The 18,755-nt window shown below is 39.9% G+C and overlaps 1 protein-coding gene across 2 annotated transcripts; it reads right to left on the bottom strand.

The window, feature by feature from the left end:
* Positions 1 to 863: 863 nt before the first annotated feature.
* Positions 864 to 18,432, bottom strand: LOC122654270 (isopentenyl phosphate kinase). Of its 2 annotated transcripts, XM_043848277.1 has the most exons (12): positions 18,248 to 18,426; positions 17,859 to 18,089; positions 17,497 to 17,594; positions 11,192 to 11,234; positions 8,666 to 8,727; positions 8,469 to 8,525; positions 3,426 to 3,461; positions 3,253 to 3,330; positions 2,310 to 2,376; positions 2,059 to 2,121; positions 1,163 to 1,266; positions 864 to 1,086 (listed from the first exon to the last, which is right to left on the bottom strand). In XM_043848277.1, the coding sequence occupies exons 1-12, from the start codon at positions 18,345 to 18,347 to the stop codon at positions 991 to 993; spliced, it is 1,035 nt and encodes a 344-aa protein (XP_043704212.1). In that variant the 5' UTR covers positions 18,348 to 18,426; the 3' UTR covers positions 864 to 990. The 2 variants fall into 2 exon arrangements, with proteins under 2 accessions (XP_043704212.1, XP_043704213.1); XM_043848278.1 differs by lacking the exons at positions 864 to 1,086; positions 1,163 to 1,266; positions 2,059 to 2,121; positions 2,310 to 2,376 and adding an exon at positions 2,975 to 3,168 and having other exon boundaries at positions 3,216 to 3,330; positions 18,248 to 18,432.
* Positions 18,433 to 18,755: the final 323 nt, after the last annotated feature.

Raw genomic sequence — 18,755 nt, 5'->3', positions numbered from 1 at the left:
GAACTTTTTTATTCAATAAACTTGGGGATTTTACTACTAGAGGTAAATTTCATTGATTTTATGTTATTCGCTGACCAAAAGAAAGAAAAACAATGGTAAAGAACTAGGATCAAACATTAAAAAATCAGACGATTTCAAAAATAGGATTACAGAAATCTACTAGAATCTAAGATCAGGTGTAGCTAATTTCGATTCAAATCAGACGATTACCCCAATCCAATTCCAATTCCTCAAACCATGGAGTAGATACTATTGCCTGAGTCAATTTCATGAACCCAGGAAAAGGAAGAATTAACCAGAGCCCCAAGAACTCCATTCCATAAAGCATTTGTTGATGTTTAGTGTCAAGTGTTAACCACGACATCTCCCAACTTTTCACTTGAGATCTTAAAGATCACCCAAATAACACATTATCTTTGGCATATATAATAAAACCATGCACTGGAAAAGCTCAAATGATCAAAATCATGCTAATTATAAACTTTCTTTCGCGCAAATGTGTTGCAGTGCACTTTGAGCTGGTGACTTTAGCAATTCCAGTGACTTGGGCTTGCTCAACAATGACTCCCCCTAAGAATATTAACATGTACAGAAATATGTAATCTGTACCAACCTGCATGCATAGAAAGTACAGTCCAAACTTGGCTGATACAACTGACCTAAAAGGCAAGTAACAGCACTGAAATACCAATTGGTGTTACAGATTGAACTTCACGCAGATTATTTGGTTTATCACATCCTATAAGCAATAATAATACAATGCCAAACAGCAGACGAATCACCAATTGAAAATGTTGACAAATCGTGTGCATTTTCTGACCAACCGCATGTTTTGAAATGGTCTTTCTAAAACAAAAAATCTCTCATACAACCAAGCCTTCTACAAATCAAAAGTTTCTCATATTTGTTTTGATAAATCTATTTCAAGAATCAATGCTCATATGATATCCATGGAGCATGCATTCAAAAAATCAAGTTGGAACATTGCTTCTATCTTGAAGATCGGATGACTGTACCAAGCCAATCATCAGGAATGTTGCCTTTCAGTTCTCCTTTTAGAGCCCTTAAAGAGTGGTCCGTTGCAGCCTGTGTCCACCAGAAACCTTAATACCCAACTCTTAGAAAGTAACTCTAGGATATTCCTGAATGTTAAGAATATTACCTTAACAATATAGACATCGATTCCAAGTTTCGCAATCATTGCAGCTTCTGATATCTTGGTTAACATACCTCCAGTCGTATCATGAGCTGCTACAGTAATTTCAACTGTTGATCAAAGTAAGTTGGACGTTAATCAAAACTCTGTTTATTTGGCCGATAAACTTTGTGAATTAGTTCAATAAACTCAAGATTTGCAAGCAGAATACAGAGAATACCTACCCCTACACCCAACCAAAAGATAAATAAACAAATAAAAGGGGGAAGGGAGAAATTTCTACCCTTCTGCCCCCAAAAAGAGAAAACTCTTCATAATTCAATTAGCTTCCAAGTAAAACAAACCGCCAAACCATTTGTATAACACAGTGAACTCCATGTTAAAGTGGCTCAAAAGCCTTCTTCTAAGTATGAGCTAACATGACAAATATATTGCACTGCACTAAGGCAGCATTTATTAATCTCACCACCTTGTCCATCTAAAAATCAAATCTCAACAAGAAGGCTACAACCTTATAGAGGTCAATTCATCTAATCAAAATAAAAAGTGCAACTATGAAGATTAACTGATCACCTAAAACCATTATCCTTAACTTGCTTCATTCACTAAAACTTCAAAATCAGCAGAGGCCAATTCTAAGCTTATAAACAGTCAGCAGTATGGCTAAACCATATAAAAAATCTATCCACATGAATGGTTAGACCATGTCAATACAAATTTATTTTTTTTTTAACAAAATTGGGTACCTTTACAACCCTATCAGGTTAATATTGGTAGGCTAAGAAAGTAAGAATACAAAAAATATCCAGGCATCATAGATTATGGAAATTCTTTCACCCAAGGAAAGTTGTGGCAGATATCACTAGCTTAATCAAATTAAGTTTACACTTTCTCTCACTGACCTTTCTTATTCATGTTTGCAATTTGTGGCTTCACGATGGACCAGCTCCCATCTTCATCCACAGCTGTTATCTTTACAAAGTCAGTTATGCTGGCCCAGGTTTACAGGACATTCCGATGTTTATAAGCATAAATAAAAAAAACTCAAATCAATTTCTTAAGTATTTGCTCTAGAAGAGTAAGAAAAAAATCAGTGAAACAGAACAGAGAAGCAAATATTTACAAAACTTGGGGGCTAAAATCAAGTGCTCACCAATCTCCCTTAGGAGTACTGCATTTGAGTCTGTAGGAGGACGGTCATATACTCCCAAAACGTCTGTCTTCATTCCGAAATATGAAGGAGAAAATATGGAGAAAGTAATTTGTTCATGTAACCCACAGGAATATGGCATGGTAACTCAGTAAGTTCAATTTTAGACCTCCATTATGTAACTCAGTAGCCATACAAGAATGACATATGGAAAATTTCAGTTCCACAAGAGGGGCCATTCAAAAGCAAAAATTGGAATTTGGAAATGGTATTTTGTTCCCATTGATACACCAATTGCCTTAACCCACCCTGGTCTGGCACATATGACATTCACGTGTTGATCTCAGCCACTCATTGATGAAACCATCTAGTCCAAACTTCTAATGTGCATCACAATGAAATTATTGACAAACTAATATTGGGTTACTATCTTAAAGAAATGAAGTCCAGCTATCGGATAATTAGTACTAAAAGTTTCTGATCTCATAAATTGTTCACTAGGAAAGATAGACAAGCAACCAAGATGAAGAGAACTTTGCCAGGAAGGATAGAGGGGACCTTCAATGAATAGGAGGGAGTGTAAAAAATATAGCGTCTCCACTCTCCAATAGGTTAATATTTCAAAAATGGAATCTGTTTAACCATATGCTCAAGAAACTTGGATTCTGTGTGAAAATTCAAAATTGTCATCTTTTTGAGGGTTTGATTTGGCTGTGGTGACAAAAAATCCAGAAAATTCCTCTGTTTTATACCAACTAAATCCAATATAATAAATTATTAATTGATCTTCTAAAGTTAAATGTTAGGATATGTGGTCGTATTAGGTTTGTCAGAATCTTATGAAGGAGACCATTACATAAACTTGTAATTTATACATGCATAAATCATTTTTTTTTTTGGAGGTGAATGATGCATAAAACATTAATCCTGCTGCATAAATGGATACGAGGAAAACAACATATTCAGGTTTTAGTAGCTCAGCAAGATGACGTATGATCACATCACCACTCAATATGGTGCAGCCCTGATCAATGAAGTGAAACAACCATCAGTACTAAATACATTAAATCCTAAGAAAAGGACTAAAGAATTCACCAGCTTTTCTCAGACAAACCGGACCTGCAGATTGTCAAGCACAGCATCTCCATGCAAAACCTACACAAGGAATTGTCCATGATATTTAAACATGTCCAATGAAGTTATTTAAAGTCTGGAGAGTGGTGAATGGATGAAAACAATAAAAAGCACAATCCAACTACCAAAAATCACATTATTCAGTACTATTAAGTTCTACCAATACCCCATTTCTCTTCAGCTTCCACCTATGTACTTTTTGTTTTCTTATTTTATTGGAAAGTCAGAAATTTGAGGGTGAGAAAAAACACTTTATCATTAGTTTTGCAGATAAGTAAATCCTAAAAGTAAATTTGAAGCCATTTTTATTCTGTACCAGCCTATTGGTCAGAGCAAAGAAATCCACACCATCCCATTTATGCAAACAATCTTATTCTCCTTCCAATAGCAGTCAAGCTATGTACATACTTTGCTTAACAGTTCTAACATCCAAGAGTTGATTTGGAAGGCGCTTTCTAAGCTGAGAAAGCCTGCCACACTTTCAAACATTGTCCCTCCACTACACAACAAGATTCAATAATATTAACCACTCAACTGCTTGCCTTTTGGTTAAGGGTGTCAATCGGTTTGGTTCGAGATACAATATGTGCAAACCAAAACCGAATAATTTCCATAACCTCAAAATCAAAACCTAACCGACTCGCTTCAGTTTTATTCGGTTCCTATTTAGTTTCTTCATTCGGTTTCATTTGGTTCATACACGGTCTCGGTAATTCGGTTCAAACTCAGTTTAAGTGGAAAGAACTTGCTGAAACAAATAAAGTTGACAAGGAAATCACAACCTCATGAAGATACAATCCCACAATGTCAAATCCAGTACTTTTCAAACCCTTTTTACACAACTCAACAATCAAACCCATAGTAGATAATTTCATACAACTCAACAAAGACACATGATTGTAGAGTTTAGTATGGTTTAGGTTTGGTTTGGTCGGTTTATACAGAAAGGGCATACCCAGTGCATGAGGCTCCCACCACTGCCAGGTCTGGGGAGGGTCATAATCTACGCAGCCTTACCCCCGTTTTGTGGAGAGGCAGTTTCTCGACTCAAACCCGCGACCACTAGGTCGTAATGAAGCAACCTTACTGTTGCGCCAAGGCCCGCACTCAAAACCAAACCAAACCAAATGAAATTTTCAATTTTAAAAGCCAATAGCGAACCAAAATTTTTGTTCAGTTTTAAACAGCCATTTCAGTTTCGGTTAAGGTTCTAAATTGACTCCCTTACTTTTGGTTGTGGCTACTCATTGGAATTTTGGAAAATAGTTAGATTTCTACATTTGGGGGGTGGGGGAATGGAGGAAGACGTCAGCTCAATAGGATCTCATCTAATTGGGGTGGGTGCAATGATATTGAAGCTATTAGCAATACAGATTGATTGCAGTTTGCATATGTATCCTTTGGACTCCTGTAGGGGCCTGACACACTTGTAACTTGCTCATATAACTACAGATAACAGAAATTAAAATACTAATTATGGAAATAAAAATTAGTGTTCATGTCACAAAGGTCACCAAGATGCTGAATGCTTTTAGTATCACCAGCCCAAAACAGCACCAAATATACCACAGCTTTTGACCCAACTTATAACCATAGTGACAGATGACTTTTTAGTACTCTATGTGTTGTTAAGGTGAATTGAATTCTCATTATGTTCGTCTCCAATAGGAGAGTATATATGCAATGCAAGCCCTAGACAAAGATTACAATATGAACAGGGAAGTGATATCGCATGTGATATACATGCCTAATAGGAATCGAAGTTTACATAAAATGAAAGACTGTATAGGGAAACTGTGTGAGAGGTTTCCTTATTGGGGAAACCTCAATAACGTCCAATACACCCCCTCAACCAGATTCGGTTGACATTGCTGCAGTGGAGGACGGTTAGGCTAGGGGGGGAAAAAATGAGAAGAAGAAAAGCTGGTGGGAGTGTAGGGCTCTTGCAGAAAACCTAGGACCTGTAACCAGTAACACTAGAGAGAAGAAAAGAGAGAAGAGAAGATGGAAGTTGTAAATACTTGAATTAATTAATTGATAGGTAAGCCCCTCTATTATAAATAGAGGGGAAATTACAAAGAGACTAAACTAGGCGATGTGGGACTAAAACCCACATAGCCGACTGTACCTAATAACATAATAAATAAACTAACCCCAAAGGGACCAGAATACCCCCACGGTAGTCTGGATTATATATTCCAACACTCCCCCTCAAGCTGGATTGTACAAAGAAGTAAAGAAAGAAAATCCAGCTTGAACTAAAACGAAAAAATAACTCCATAATAATGCTAACACTCCCCCTCAAGTTGGCGCATACAAGGTATTAATGCCCAACTTGAACAAATTGGGAAAAAATGAAGTTGCAGTAGAACCCAACTTGACATATGAATGCAGCTCCCAAATAAACCTTCAAGAACTTGAAAAAATAGATCTTCAAAACTTGGACAGACATGATCAGCAAACCGGGACTGGAATGTCTTCCAAAAAAGGCAGCTTTCAACGACCTTCAATAGCTATCCAGTGATGAATCTCAGGTTGTCATAATGACATAGAATCTTGAAGGGAAATAACTAGAGCAGCAAGCAGCGAAAAACAAACTGAATCAGGTAGCGGAAAAAATACCGTATCAACCCAACTGAAAATCCTCAAATAGGCAACAACCAAATATCTTCAATACTCTTTAATACTTCAATCTCCCCCTTACGGCAAACTCAACCCAATAACAAAGGATACCCAATAACAATGGTGGAGAAAACTGATCTTCTATGTTTTGCACCAATGTTCCTGCATGTTCTACGTTCTGCAATGTCTGCAGGTGTATTGTACATAATCCCCCCCTCACGTGTGGACATAACAGAGATGATGTAAGAGATAGGGCAAAAATATAATATTCCAGAATTTTCCAAGAGGTGCTAAGGGTAATGAACAAGGAAGAAATGGCAAATTAGAGAATACCATTATCGTCCAAAGTGGTTATGGGTATATGCTAAAGGTATGGGATATGAAGGGAATTAGAATTATTGAAAGGGAACGGTGTTGGAAAAAAAAGGATGGCATGGCTGTAATTTGGTGGAAATCCACTTGTAAATAAAATCCAAGCCCAAGGGCAAATTGGTAATAAACCAGAATTTTCAAGGGTCAATTAGGTAGTCAAATAGGGGAATGGCAGAATTGCAATTAAGTTGAAGTTTATAATTGGATGGCAGAATTGTAATTATCTAGAACTCCCAAACAAAAGTAATGGGTTTGCATCGTACTAGTGGAAAGGGTAAACTAGGAAATAAAAAAAAAAAAAGGAAAAAAGGACAGGAGGGAATAAGGGAGAAAGAGAGGGGTATAAAGGGAAATAAGGGTTAAATAATCAAGAAAACAGAATAGTGATAAGGAACTATCGTCCCTTACCTCTAGTCAACAGAGCCAAGGCGGAACAGGTCTTCAAACTTCTTAATAGAACTCTCTCATCTATGAGTATGTTGTTTTGAAATTTGGAAGGCAACATCCATACCCCAAGGCCTCTCAAAAGCACAAGTAACCAGTTGGAATGACGTGGAGCAGAGGAGGAACCGAAGGGACCTGAAACCAGATCTGGTGGTAAAACAGAACCAAGTCTGAACCAGACTTCAAAAATTTTCAAAGGAGAAGTATCTGGAGCCAAGGTTCAGGGACTAAAATCGCCAGTAGATGGGCTTCCTTCAACCCAGATTTCAGAGCCAATCGACCAAGATTAATAAATCAGCAAGGCTTTCGTTGATGCTGATCTCAGAACTTAGCAAGGAAGATGAATCGAGGGTTGTAGAAGAAGCAGAATAGCAGCAGATTGAGAAGAAGCAAAGGATCCCAAGCAACCAGAAATCAATAACCATACAACCAGCGGTAACCTTCAACAGAGCCGAGAAACAACAATAAGGTTCCCAATCAAAACCAGCAGCAAATCGATACTGTCGTCAGCAAATAGAAAGCAGCAAAACCAAATTTATGGGTTCTTCAGAATCAAATCGAGAGCAACACCTTCAATCGACTCCAGCAAACGACAGCAACAATAGAATGATAGCTCTAAAAGAGAAATCAGAGATCTTCCTCACGACAAGAAAAGAGAAACCGAGCAAAAATAGGGCAAGTCCTGAACTCCAGCCCCTCGATCAACGGCAAATCGAGAAAAAAATTGATTGCACCTTCAACGATTGGTTGGTTGTGGGAGGGCAGCAATTAAATCATTGGTTTAGGTATACCTCATTAGTGCTGCCCTCTTACAAGAAAAAAGAGGCTAAAAACCAGAAGAAGGAGAAACCGAGAGTGAGTGAGAGAGAGAAAATAGGAAGAAATCGATTGAAGAAAAAAGGGGATTTTCTTTCTTTCTAACCTAGATCAGACCTGCTCTGATACCATGTAGGCAGAAATGCAGGTTAGAAAGAGAGAATAGAATAGCTTGTCTCATTGATAGGTAAGCCCCTCTATTATAAGGGGAAATTACAAAGAGACTAAACTAGGCGATGTGGGACTAAAACCCACATAGCCGACTGTACCTAATAACATAATAAATAAACTAACCCCAAAGGGACCAGAATACCCCCACGGTATTCTGGATTATATATTCCAACAGCTCTGGATACCATGTTAAGGTGAATTTAATTCTCATTATGTTCGTCTCCAATAGGAGAGTATATATACAATACAAGCCCTAGCCAAAGATTACAATATGAATAGGAAAGTGATATCACATGTGATATACATGCCTAAAAGGAATAGAAGTTTACATAAAATGAAAGACTGTAGGGGAAACCATGTGAGAGGTTTCCTTACTGGGGAAACCTCAATAACATCCAATATGTGTTAAAATTCTGTCAGTTCGCATAGATTTTTTTTAACAATCTAAAAAATAGACAAGTTATTTATCACACTATCATTTAGTTAACAGCAGATTAATATGGTCATTTCACACTAAAGAGAAGGCTTATGGAAAGAAAGACCAGTATCACATAACCATGAGCCCTACAGAATCCTTTTATAAGCAAAGCGATTCAAACTTACAGGAACAAATCCAGAGTTAATAGCCTTTGCTACCTGAGATATATCAGCAGAAGCAAGCTGTCAAAAATATAACAACACAAGCTTCAATTTTGGGGGTTTTAAGCCAAAGATCAATTCGCAGAAAAGAAAATAATCCAGGTGCAGTTGGTTGTTGCAAATAATCTCAAAAGCCACGGGGTTTCTTGGATGCTGCTAACATTTCTTTCACAAGTAGACCATCCACAAGCAAACGGTGACATTCCAATGGATGGTATTCCCTCTGTAAGAAAACAGTGAATTCCATTAGCCATGACTGATTCAAGAGATTGCCTTACTCCAAAGTAATATGGTTTGGTAGCAAATAACAGCAATGATCATTTGAGAAGCTAGTAGCAGACACTATATAACCATCAAGGGATCTAAAAGATGAACACACTCATCCTATCATATGAAAGAGTTGAAGAACCCTTCTTATGTCAGCTACCAACCCTTCACATACATGTTGCACAAATGTAGGATGGTTGGTACCCAAATATGTGGGGCCTGGGATCTTCTGGTTCAAATAAAATATTGGTCATGTCAGAAATTGTACCATGACCAGATATGTGGGTGGAGCACCCTTCAGCAACAACAACTTGAGATGGGTGACTAGTTTTATTGAAGGAAGAAAACACATACATCAGAATTACCAGTCATATGATTAGAAGCACCAAAATCAAGGATCCAACTAGAGGAAGATAAAAGAGGAAAAAGTGCAGCATTACTTGTATGAGCAAGAGTGGCAATGGATAAGTGGGCGGGTGGAAGACAAGGCATTTCAAAAGCTGATTGTAATCATCTCGAGACACAAAGCCCAATAAAGTAGCTCTAGATGAAGAAGCAAGGTTGGTGTCAGTAGATGATGCCATAACAGAATTTCCAATAGTTACTACTGAATTAGTCATTTGTTGTGCCCACTCAGGTTTACCATATTTTACCCAACATTTGTCAATAGTATGATTGGGTTTGCCATAGTGGATAAAATAACTTAAAGGGTGGTCAAACTGCTGTCCTCCACAACCATCACCACTTCCTCTACCTCCCCCTAAACCATGACCACGTCTACAACCACTTGTACCTAGTGCACGAGGCTCCCGCCACTGCGGGGTCTGGGGAGGGTCATAATGTATGCAGCCTTATCCCTGCTTTCACAGAGAGGCTGTTTCCAGATTCGAACCCGTGACCACTTGGTTACAATGGAGCAACCTTACCGTTGCACCAAGACCCGCCCTCGTCTACAACCACTTGTATTAGTAATAAATGCAGAGCTATCTCTATACGGGGAAGACGATTCAGATTTGGTGAGAGATGGAGAGACAATCCATGAATGCGCAAGAATGCCTCATTCATGGAAGGGACCTTCTCACCAGAAAGAAGCTGGTTTTTTAAATATTGTGGCTCAGAATCCAACCCAGACAGAAAAGGGGGTTAAAATCCAAACAAGGATTAAATATGGATGCTGGTTGATATAAAAAACATGCATATAATCAGCCAAAGGCAATAAAATAAACAATGAAGGAGGCAGCAACAAATCAAAAACAGCAAGTACCACACAGCGCAGGGAAGAAACAAAGGCCAAGTGGAGAAAATCTTATCTCCAAAACAGTAACTCAGATGACCATGAAAAGACTGGTCGAGGAGCCTTAGTATGCAGAAGAACATTCTCTCAAAGTTGGATCAAAATCCAATGGCCAGATTCTAATATATTGATGAGAACAATAAATAGAAACTTTTGTTTCATAAACCTAGGGTACTCCAGAAATCCCAATCAATGTAGCTGATCAAATCCCAAAATTTGATCAAAAACATCTTGCGAGTAGAGGAACAAAATCCCAAAAGGTTGCTGTAATCCAAATGTAGGATGACATATACTTGGAGAGCAAGATTTCAGATCTAAGCCTGAAAACCATGATATTGCAATGCTTAGAAAAGAGGCACCAGTTCACAAACCAGCATGCAAAACTTCATATGAATAGAAATCCCTTGTTATATTGGTCAGAATAACCAAACCCTAGCATTCTAGGGTTAAGGCAAATCGCAGGTTGCAAAAAATCCACCAAGGAGGAATAAATAGGGATCTAAATGTTATCAATCACCGTTGCTCTGCTACCATGTGAAAATATCAGATCAATAACAACCAACTAGAATAAAGGAGAAGAAGAAACAAGAAGCAAATTGAGAAGAGAAGAGAAACTGAGAGAGATAGAAGAGGAGAAAAGGGTCTGTTGATAGGACTGTCATCTGTACCTATTGACAACAGCAACATGTCATTATATATAAAATCACTCAAGGGAGAAATACAACCCATTCCCCTCACTTAACATCATAACATAAAATTATAACATAAACCCATAATAACCAAAAAGGAAGAAGGGAAAGACTATACAAAGACGAAAGAAGTTTGAAAATAAAATCCATAGTCGGCAGAGATCATCTATTTCGGACTCTCTAAACTGATAAAGACCAAACATGAAGTCATGGAACCTGATACAGACCAGGTGACTCAAATGTGAGAACGTGAACTTGTTAAAAGGTGTCAACTAAGGTCAGACCACCAATTGTTTGTCATTTAAAAGTCGATTTGCTTTGTTCCTCAAGTATGGTTTATAATACTGGCTTAGTAAACCCAAGGATACACAAATTGAAGTCTAAGGATAGATTTTTTTCTTCAAAAAAGAGAAAATGCCGAACAGCAGAATCAATACCTCTAGCTAGTGCTCTCACAATTTCAAGATTGAGAGATGTCACCTGAAACAGCAGAATAAAACAAAATGATAAATCTTGAAATTTTATGGTTTAATCCAGGGTAATAATTAACAACTTTGGAGGACATATGAGAATCCTTGAGACTGATTAATAAGGAAGAAAACTTCGTTGAGGTTCGGGTGCAACGGTTAAGTTGTGCTATTGCAACCTGTTGGTTGCAGGTTCAAAACTTGGAAACAGCCTCTCCTGCATAGCAGCAGGGGATGAGGCTGCATCCATTTGCCCCTCCCAGACCCTGCAGTACTGGGAGGCTCGTGCACTGGATTGCTCTTTTTTTTAAAAAGAAGCTAAGTTACGTCGAATAAGATGAAGTCACAAACTGTGTAAAATTTATGTATTTAAAATCAACTTAAATTTGAGAGAAGTTGCTAATCTCTACTGGTGCATATCCATAAACATCTCATAATTTTTTTTTAAAAAATTTAATAAAATAAAATAAACCTGATGTGCAAGGGGTGCAGATTGAAGATGGAAGCACTGCTGACATATGTTACAAGTCTCTAATAAAATGAAAGTATATTAAAACAAGGGAGAGGTTGGGTATGCCACCAGCTTTTGGTAAGCTAGCGGCATACACCAATCACAGGGCTGGACACAAGAGGCAAGGAAGTCTTTTCCAAAGGGGGAGGACAGAGGATGACATATGCTGGGCACCCTGGCGGCGTGCCCAGTCTTTTCCCTTGAAAAAAAATGACATCCAAGTTTCAGCTTCCAGCATGCATTTTTAAACCAAATGAAAGGCATGATATATAGATAGTTTTCAGGATGAAAGAAACACCTGCCATAACCCCCCCCCCCCCACTGAAAAAAGAAAGACTTCTTTCGCTGTCTTTCTATGGCTAGCTTCTAATTAAAGACTGTAGATATCTAATGCAATGCAAAATGGCTATCCACCAAAAGGCTTTTGGTTTGTTTGTGAGGTACGGTCTCTTAAGCTTCAGTAAGCAGAAAAAATGGAACATATAGTTGTAATCCTTATGTAAATACTAAGATTTCCATCTGGGAATAATGACTTTAAAACTTAACTATCAGAATATTTAAACATATATTTGTAATTTTTTGTGGATATACTAAGATTTCTCATATTGCTTTTGTTTGGACATTCACAACTGGTAGATCCATAAAATTATCCAGAGTAACCCATTCGCAACTAAAGTATGTTAGGCTACATGGAACAAAATAATAACAAAAGTTCAGAAGTTTGGGCGTCTGTAGAGCTATATAGGACAGCCTGTAGTCCATCTTCCATAAACACAAAAATGTAGCCATGTTGTGCCACATACTCTTTTACAAGAAGAACCTACCCAGTCCATCAGCGTAACCATTGTGCTTGCTATTTTCAGGGCCACAACACAATGAGCTGCCAAATGGCCAGATTAGTTAGATGAGTACTGATAAGGAATAGCCACGTGTAATAACTGTATTTAGTTATTTCGTTACCCATTGTGTATATATATGTGATTACACTCAATTAATAGAATGAGATACTTTTCATAACATGGTATCAGGTTACTTTTAGACTCTGACGAGTCACTTTTCCTGGGTCCCTCTTTCTCTTTTCTTTCTTGTTCTTGAATAGTTCTTCTCTGCTTCTCATTTGGGGTTTCATGGCGACCTCTCTTCCGTTCACAGCGAACTCTGCTTGTGATGCTTCGTCTCTGGTTACGCTTAATGCTTCGCCTCATCTGCCTTTGAAGTTATCCTCTTCGAATTATATTCTTTGGCGAGCGCAGTTGGTGCCATTACTGAAAGGATATGATCTTCTTGGTTTCGTCGACGGCAGCTATCCTCGTCCGGCGGGCGAATCTACTGATGGATTCTTGCTCTCAAACCTGTGGGATCGCCAAGATCAGCTCATCTTGAGCTGGATCATTTTGTCTCTCTCTGAAGCGGCTGTGCCGCATGTTGTTGGATCTACAACGTCTCGTGATGCCTGGGAGACGTTGGCTAGGGTTTATGCTCCATCATCCCGTACCAGGGTTCTTGATCTGAAAGAACGCCTGTTCCGGTTGCAGAAAGGCTCTGATTCGGTTGGAGCTTATCTTCTTAAGCTGCGCACTGTTGCTGATGCGCTCGCTGCTATTGATCATCCTGTAAGTGATGAAGATCTGGTGTTGAATACTCTCCGTGGTTTAGGATCGGACTACCGAGATTTCGCTACCTCTATTCGTTTACGTGCTGAGCCTGTTTCCTTTGTCGATCTCACTGATCTGCTGCTCAGCCATGAAAGCTTTCTCCAGTCAGTTTCTGATGAGGTGCTCTCCTCTGTTTCCACGGCAAATATGGCGACGGCAGGCCAGAGTGATGCCAAGAATGCCCTATTTCAGAGAAACAAGCGTTATGTTGCCTCCCGTTTTCCTCGTTCTCGGGGCAGTCAACGCTTCAATTCGCGAGGCAACGGTCAATCTGCTGCTCGCTCAGATCAGAATCGTTATCAAGATCAGAATCGTTATCAGGATCAGAATCGTTATCAAGACTTTGGTTCTCGAAGTTCTGATCAGACTCGTCTGCGCACCAATGGTAAATCGGACTTCTCTTCTGGTCAGTCAGCCTTTCCAAACTCTTCTACTCATTCTTGTTGCCAAATCTGTGGAACTGAAGGTCACTCTGCCTCACTCTGCCCTCAACGATATAATCATGCATTTCTTGGTACACATCTTTGCTTTTCTTCTTGTGGTTCATCTACATGGTTATTAGATTCCGGCTCTAATAATCATCCCACTGCAGATGTGAGCAATCTTGCTCTTAGTGCACCTTTCTGTGGCCCAGAACAAATTATAGTAGGAAATGGCCAAGGTTTGTCAATTGAAAGTTCTGGTTCTGTTCATCTTGCTGCTGCTTCTTGTGATTTTTTACTCTCTAATGTTCTATATGTGCCTAATATTCACCGGAACTTGATTTCCATTCAACGTTTTTGCAAAGATAATCATTCATTCTTTGAATTTTCTTCTGATTGTTTTTTGATCAAGGATCAGAGGACAGGTCAGATTCTATACCAAGGCCGGAGTAACAATGGTCTTTATGAACTCACTCTTCCGATCAACATGCCTTCTGTTTCCAACTCAGCTGTTCGTGCTTCACTTGATGGCTGGCACTCCAGACTTGGACATCCCTCTTCTAAGACTGTTAAACATGTTGTTTCTTCATTTTCTTTGCCTGTTACTACTTCATTACTATCTTCTTGTAAGGCCTGTAAGTGCTCTAAGAGCCATAGACTTTCTCTTGGTTCTTCTCCTACTATTAGTACTCGTGCCTTAGAACTGTTGCACTGTGATGTTTGGGGCCCTGCCCCTGTGACTTCCCATGATATGTTTCGGTATTATGTGTTGTCCGTTGATGATTACAGCAAGTATAGCTGGTTGTTTCCTATTGTGAGAAAATCTGATGTGCTGCCTATTTTTCAACGCTTTAAACTTCTTGTTGAAAATCACTTCTCTACCAAGATTAAATGCATACAAACTGATGGAGGAGGGGAATTCCAAAAACTGGATTCTTTTTTAGGTGCTCATGGCATCTCCCGTCGCATCTCATGCCCTCATACTCAAGCTCAAAATGGGGCCGCTGAGCGCAAGCACCGCCATGTGGTTGAGGCGGGTCTTGCTCTTTTGTTTCATGCTAATCTCCCTACGGCATACTGGTCATATGCATTTCTTACAGCCATTTATCTTATAAATAGGCTTCCCACTCCTCTTCTTCAGCTTGACAGTCCATATCATCGCCTATTTGGTATTCAGCCAGATTATCATTTTTTAAAGGCATTTGGCTGTCTTTGCTATCCATGGTTAAGGCCCTACAGTCCTCACAAACTAGCACCTCGCTCAGTTCCTTGCATTTTTTTGGGTTACAGCCTTCAACATAAAGGCTATAAGTGCCTTGACACTGCTACAAATCGGTTATACATCAGTCGACATGTGGAGTTTGTAGAGGATGTTTTTCCATCCCAACCCACCAATCAGTGGTTGCATTCATTTGGCTCTACAGTGGACTCCTGGTGTGATGTTGTTCCTCCAATTTTGTTGCCTTGTTCGGTTGCTGCTCATGGTCCTCAGCCGTCAACATCTCACGGCAATACTGTGCATGCCGGTTCATGCGAACCACGCTTGGGTCTCTCAGACCCATCGTCTCTTGACGTCTTGGCCCACGGCCAGACTCCTCTGCCTGGCTCAGGCCCATTACCCAGTGATCCATCATGTCCAGGACCACAGCATGTTGAGGTTATATCCAACACCGGGCCCGTTGTGCCTGTCGCAGGCCCACCGCCTAGCACTATTTCTGGGCCTCGAGTTGCACGTATTCATCCCATGACCACACGGTCCAGAACTGGTTCTCTCAAACCGCCAAACAGGTTCACGCTAACTGCAACTGCTTTGGCCATTGAGGAGCCAACATGCTACTCACAGGCTGCTCGTTCCCCTGAGTGGCGTAAGGCAATGAATGATGAGTTTGACGCGTTATTACGTAATGGTACTTGGACTTTAGTTCCTCCTGCCCAGCATCAAAATGTTGTGGGCTGCAAGTGGGTTTTTTGTCTCAAGCGTCACTCGGATGGGTCAATTGAACGCCATAAGGTTCGCTTAGTTGCCAAGGGTTTCCATCAGCGGCCTGGCCTCGACTATAATGAGACATTTAGCCCGGTTGTGAAACCGGTCACTGTTCGGCTGGTTCTCTCTCTAGCTGTATCTCAACATTGGCCTGTACGACAATTGGATATTAATAATGCCTTTCTTAATGGCTTTCTTACGGAGGATGTGTATATGGTACAGCCTCCGGGCTTTGTTGATCCAGCCCATCCGGATTATGTTTGTCACCTACATAGGTCACTTTATGGGCTCAAACAAGCACCTAGGGCCTGGTACACCCGTCTTCGAGAATGGCTTGTTGCCTATGGCTTTGTTGCTTCCAAGACAAATACGTCCTTGTTTATCTATCGCCTTGGCTCTACCATCTTATATGGCTTAGTCTACGTGGATGATCTTCTTATTACGGGCACTGATTCATCCAAAATCCAGGCTCTTATTGGCACCTTGTCAGCCACGTTTGCACTTAAGGATCTAGGCGATCTACACTACTTTTTGGGTATAGAGGTCTCTCGGTCATCTATGGGCTGTTATCTTTCCCAACGCAAGTACATCACAGATTTACTTTGCAGTACAGCTATGCTTGAGGCCAAACCCATTTCTACTCCTATGGCCACAGGATCTCCTCTCACATTGCACTCTGGCACTGCGTTGGCTGATGGTTCTGAGTACCATCGGGTGGTTGGCGCATTTCAGTATCTCCTCATGACCCGTGCAGATCTCAGCTTTGTCATTAACAAATTGGCGCAATTTATGCACTGCCCAACTGACTTGCATTGGTCTGCCGTTAAAAGAGTGCTGCATTACCTTAAGCACACGTTGACTGAGGAGTTATTCCTTCAAGGATCTCCTTCTATGTTACTTCAAGCCTATGCAGATGCAGATTGGGCTGGGTGCCCTGATGATCGCAAATCTACCACCGGTTATGCTATATATCTTGGAACCAATCTTATCTCCTGGTCTTCTAAAAAGCAAAAGACAGTGTCGAGATCCTCCACTGAGGCTGAGTATCGTGCCATTGCTGCCGCCGCTACAGAGCTTGTTTGGATTTGTTCTTTACTTCGGGAATTAGGCGTCTTCCTTCCTCAACAACCAATCATCCACTGTCATAATATTGGGGCAACCTATCTCACCGCCAACCCTGTGTTTCATGCTCGGATGAAACACATTGAGATTGATTTTCATTTTGTTCGCGATATGGTTGCCACCAACCACAGATCAGCTTGCTGATGTACTCACTAAGAGTCTATCTTGGCTACGCTTTACATGGCTTAAGGGCAAGCTCACTGTTGGTTCACCACCGTTACGCTTGAGGGAGGGTGATAAGGAATAGCCACGTGTAATAACTATATTTAGTTATTTCATTACCCATTGTGTACATATATGTGATTACACTCAATTAATAGAATGAGATATTTTTCATAACAAGTACAACAATAGCATATTATGGAGCCTAAAAGGGCTGCAACAGTTCAATGTCCTAATGTTGGTAATTATGCCCTTTCATCTAGACTTTCTTTCCAACTTTACAGATATTAAGCATGAAATGGTTGATCAGACTAAGAAGCCTGGATACCAGACTCGACAACCATGAAGCTTCAAAACCTCAGAAATGGGAAGTTTCCGAAACAGGCAATATTTAACAATTGGCTATATCAATGTCTTACAGAAATTCGGGTAGCCACAAAACCAGCCCTGACAAGAGGCAAGTGCAATCCTCCCTTGTGGACTCCAGACCTGCTTGCCTGAAAATGACCAAAAGAACCTACATCCCACAACAATGAACGTTAACCAACACAAAATAAAAACGACAACTCAACTGTAAAATCTCTGAACTTCAATGGTCAATTTCATGCTGCCAAGATTCTTGCTAAGAAACAAACTGGAGCTACACTATAATCATCGATTCACCATCACTTATCCCAGTTATGACTAATCCAACTCAAATAAAATCCAATCCCATGTGGCCATGTATGTAATAAAACTTCTAGACTATAGCAGCACACAAGGAGCAATAACTGAGTTTAACCTGCTCCATGAACGACGATAGAGTTGCTCGAATCCAACAATGGAAAATCCCCAAAATCATCCAAAGATGCAGAAATCTCTGAAACCCCTGATCGCTTGCTCCAATCCATCGCAATAACTTTGTTTGAAGAAGAAGACGAGTTCATTGCTTGTCTCAGGTGTGAAGAAGCTATTTTCAGATTTTCGTCGTTTATCTTCTCTAACTCATTCTTACAAGTAATTGCAGCACCACCTAGGTCACAATAACTAAATGTATTAATAACTACTATAAAATTAACAAAAACAAACTTTAAGCTCTCTTTTTCTCATTTCCGATCTTAGATCAGAGACAGCTTAACAAGGTACCGCCCAAGCATAAATTACAAGGGGATGAAGAGAGAGAGTGCAGACCCAGTTTGACGATGCAACGGAGGGGTTTGTTAAGGCTAATATCGTTGGAGGAGCTGCTCTGCTGCTTCATTTGCTTCTCCTGCTCCATCGTTGGAATCATAAAATCTGAACAAAAACTATCTGGCTTCAAATTGAATTAACCTCACAACAGCTAAAAATTAGTACCCACGAGAGACGTGCTAAATTATTTTTTCGTGCGGCTGATATGGGATTCTCTGCTACAAAGTGTAGGCAGCATCACCGCAGAACACTAACAAGAAGCAGAATCGAGCATTCAAATTGTATTTCCTTTTTCACACATCAAGGGTGATGAATCTATCATTACTCCCCTGGTCGTTGAAGGTTCGAATGCTCTTCGTTGTTCAGCTCCAAGCACATTAATGGTATAAACAAAGAAGAACTCTCTCATTGCGGCCTAGTACCAGGCTACCAGCACTCCCATGAGTCCATGGCTCTCCTCTATATATGAAAAGACACCTCTACCCCTTTGATTTGAGGAGGAGAGATA

Source organism: Telopea speciosissima, chromosome 3 (genome assembly GCF_018873765.1).
Source record: "Telopea speciosissima isolate NSW1024214 ecotype Mountain lineage chromosome 3, Tspe_v1, whole genome shotgun sequence".
Lineage (NCBI taxonomy): Eukaryota > Viridiplantae > Streptophyta > Magnoliopsida > Proteales > Proteaceae > Telopea > Telopea speciosissima.
This window is presented reverse-complemented; position numbering and strand designations above follow the sequence as displayed.

What these genes read in the sequence shown, in the direction of transcription:
- LOC122654270 (XM_043848277.1), bottom strand. Translation starts at nt 18,347, where the DNA reads ATGATTCCAACGATGGAGCAGGAGAAGCAAATGAAGCAGCAGAGCAGC. An exon ending in TTAACTCTGGATTTGTTCCT is followed by an intron (nt 3,462 to 8,468) that starts GTAAGTTTGAAT and finishes TTCCTTGTGTAG; the next exon opens with GTTTTGCATGGAGATGCTGT. An exon ending in TCGATGTCTATATTGTTAAG is followed by an intron (nt 1,087 to 1,162) that starts GTAATATTCTTA and finishes TGGTGGACACAG; the next exon opens with GCTGCAACGGACCACTCTTT.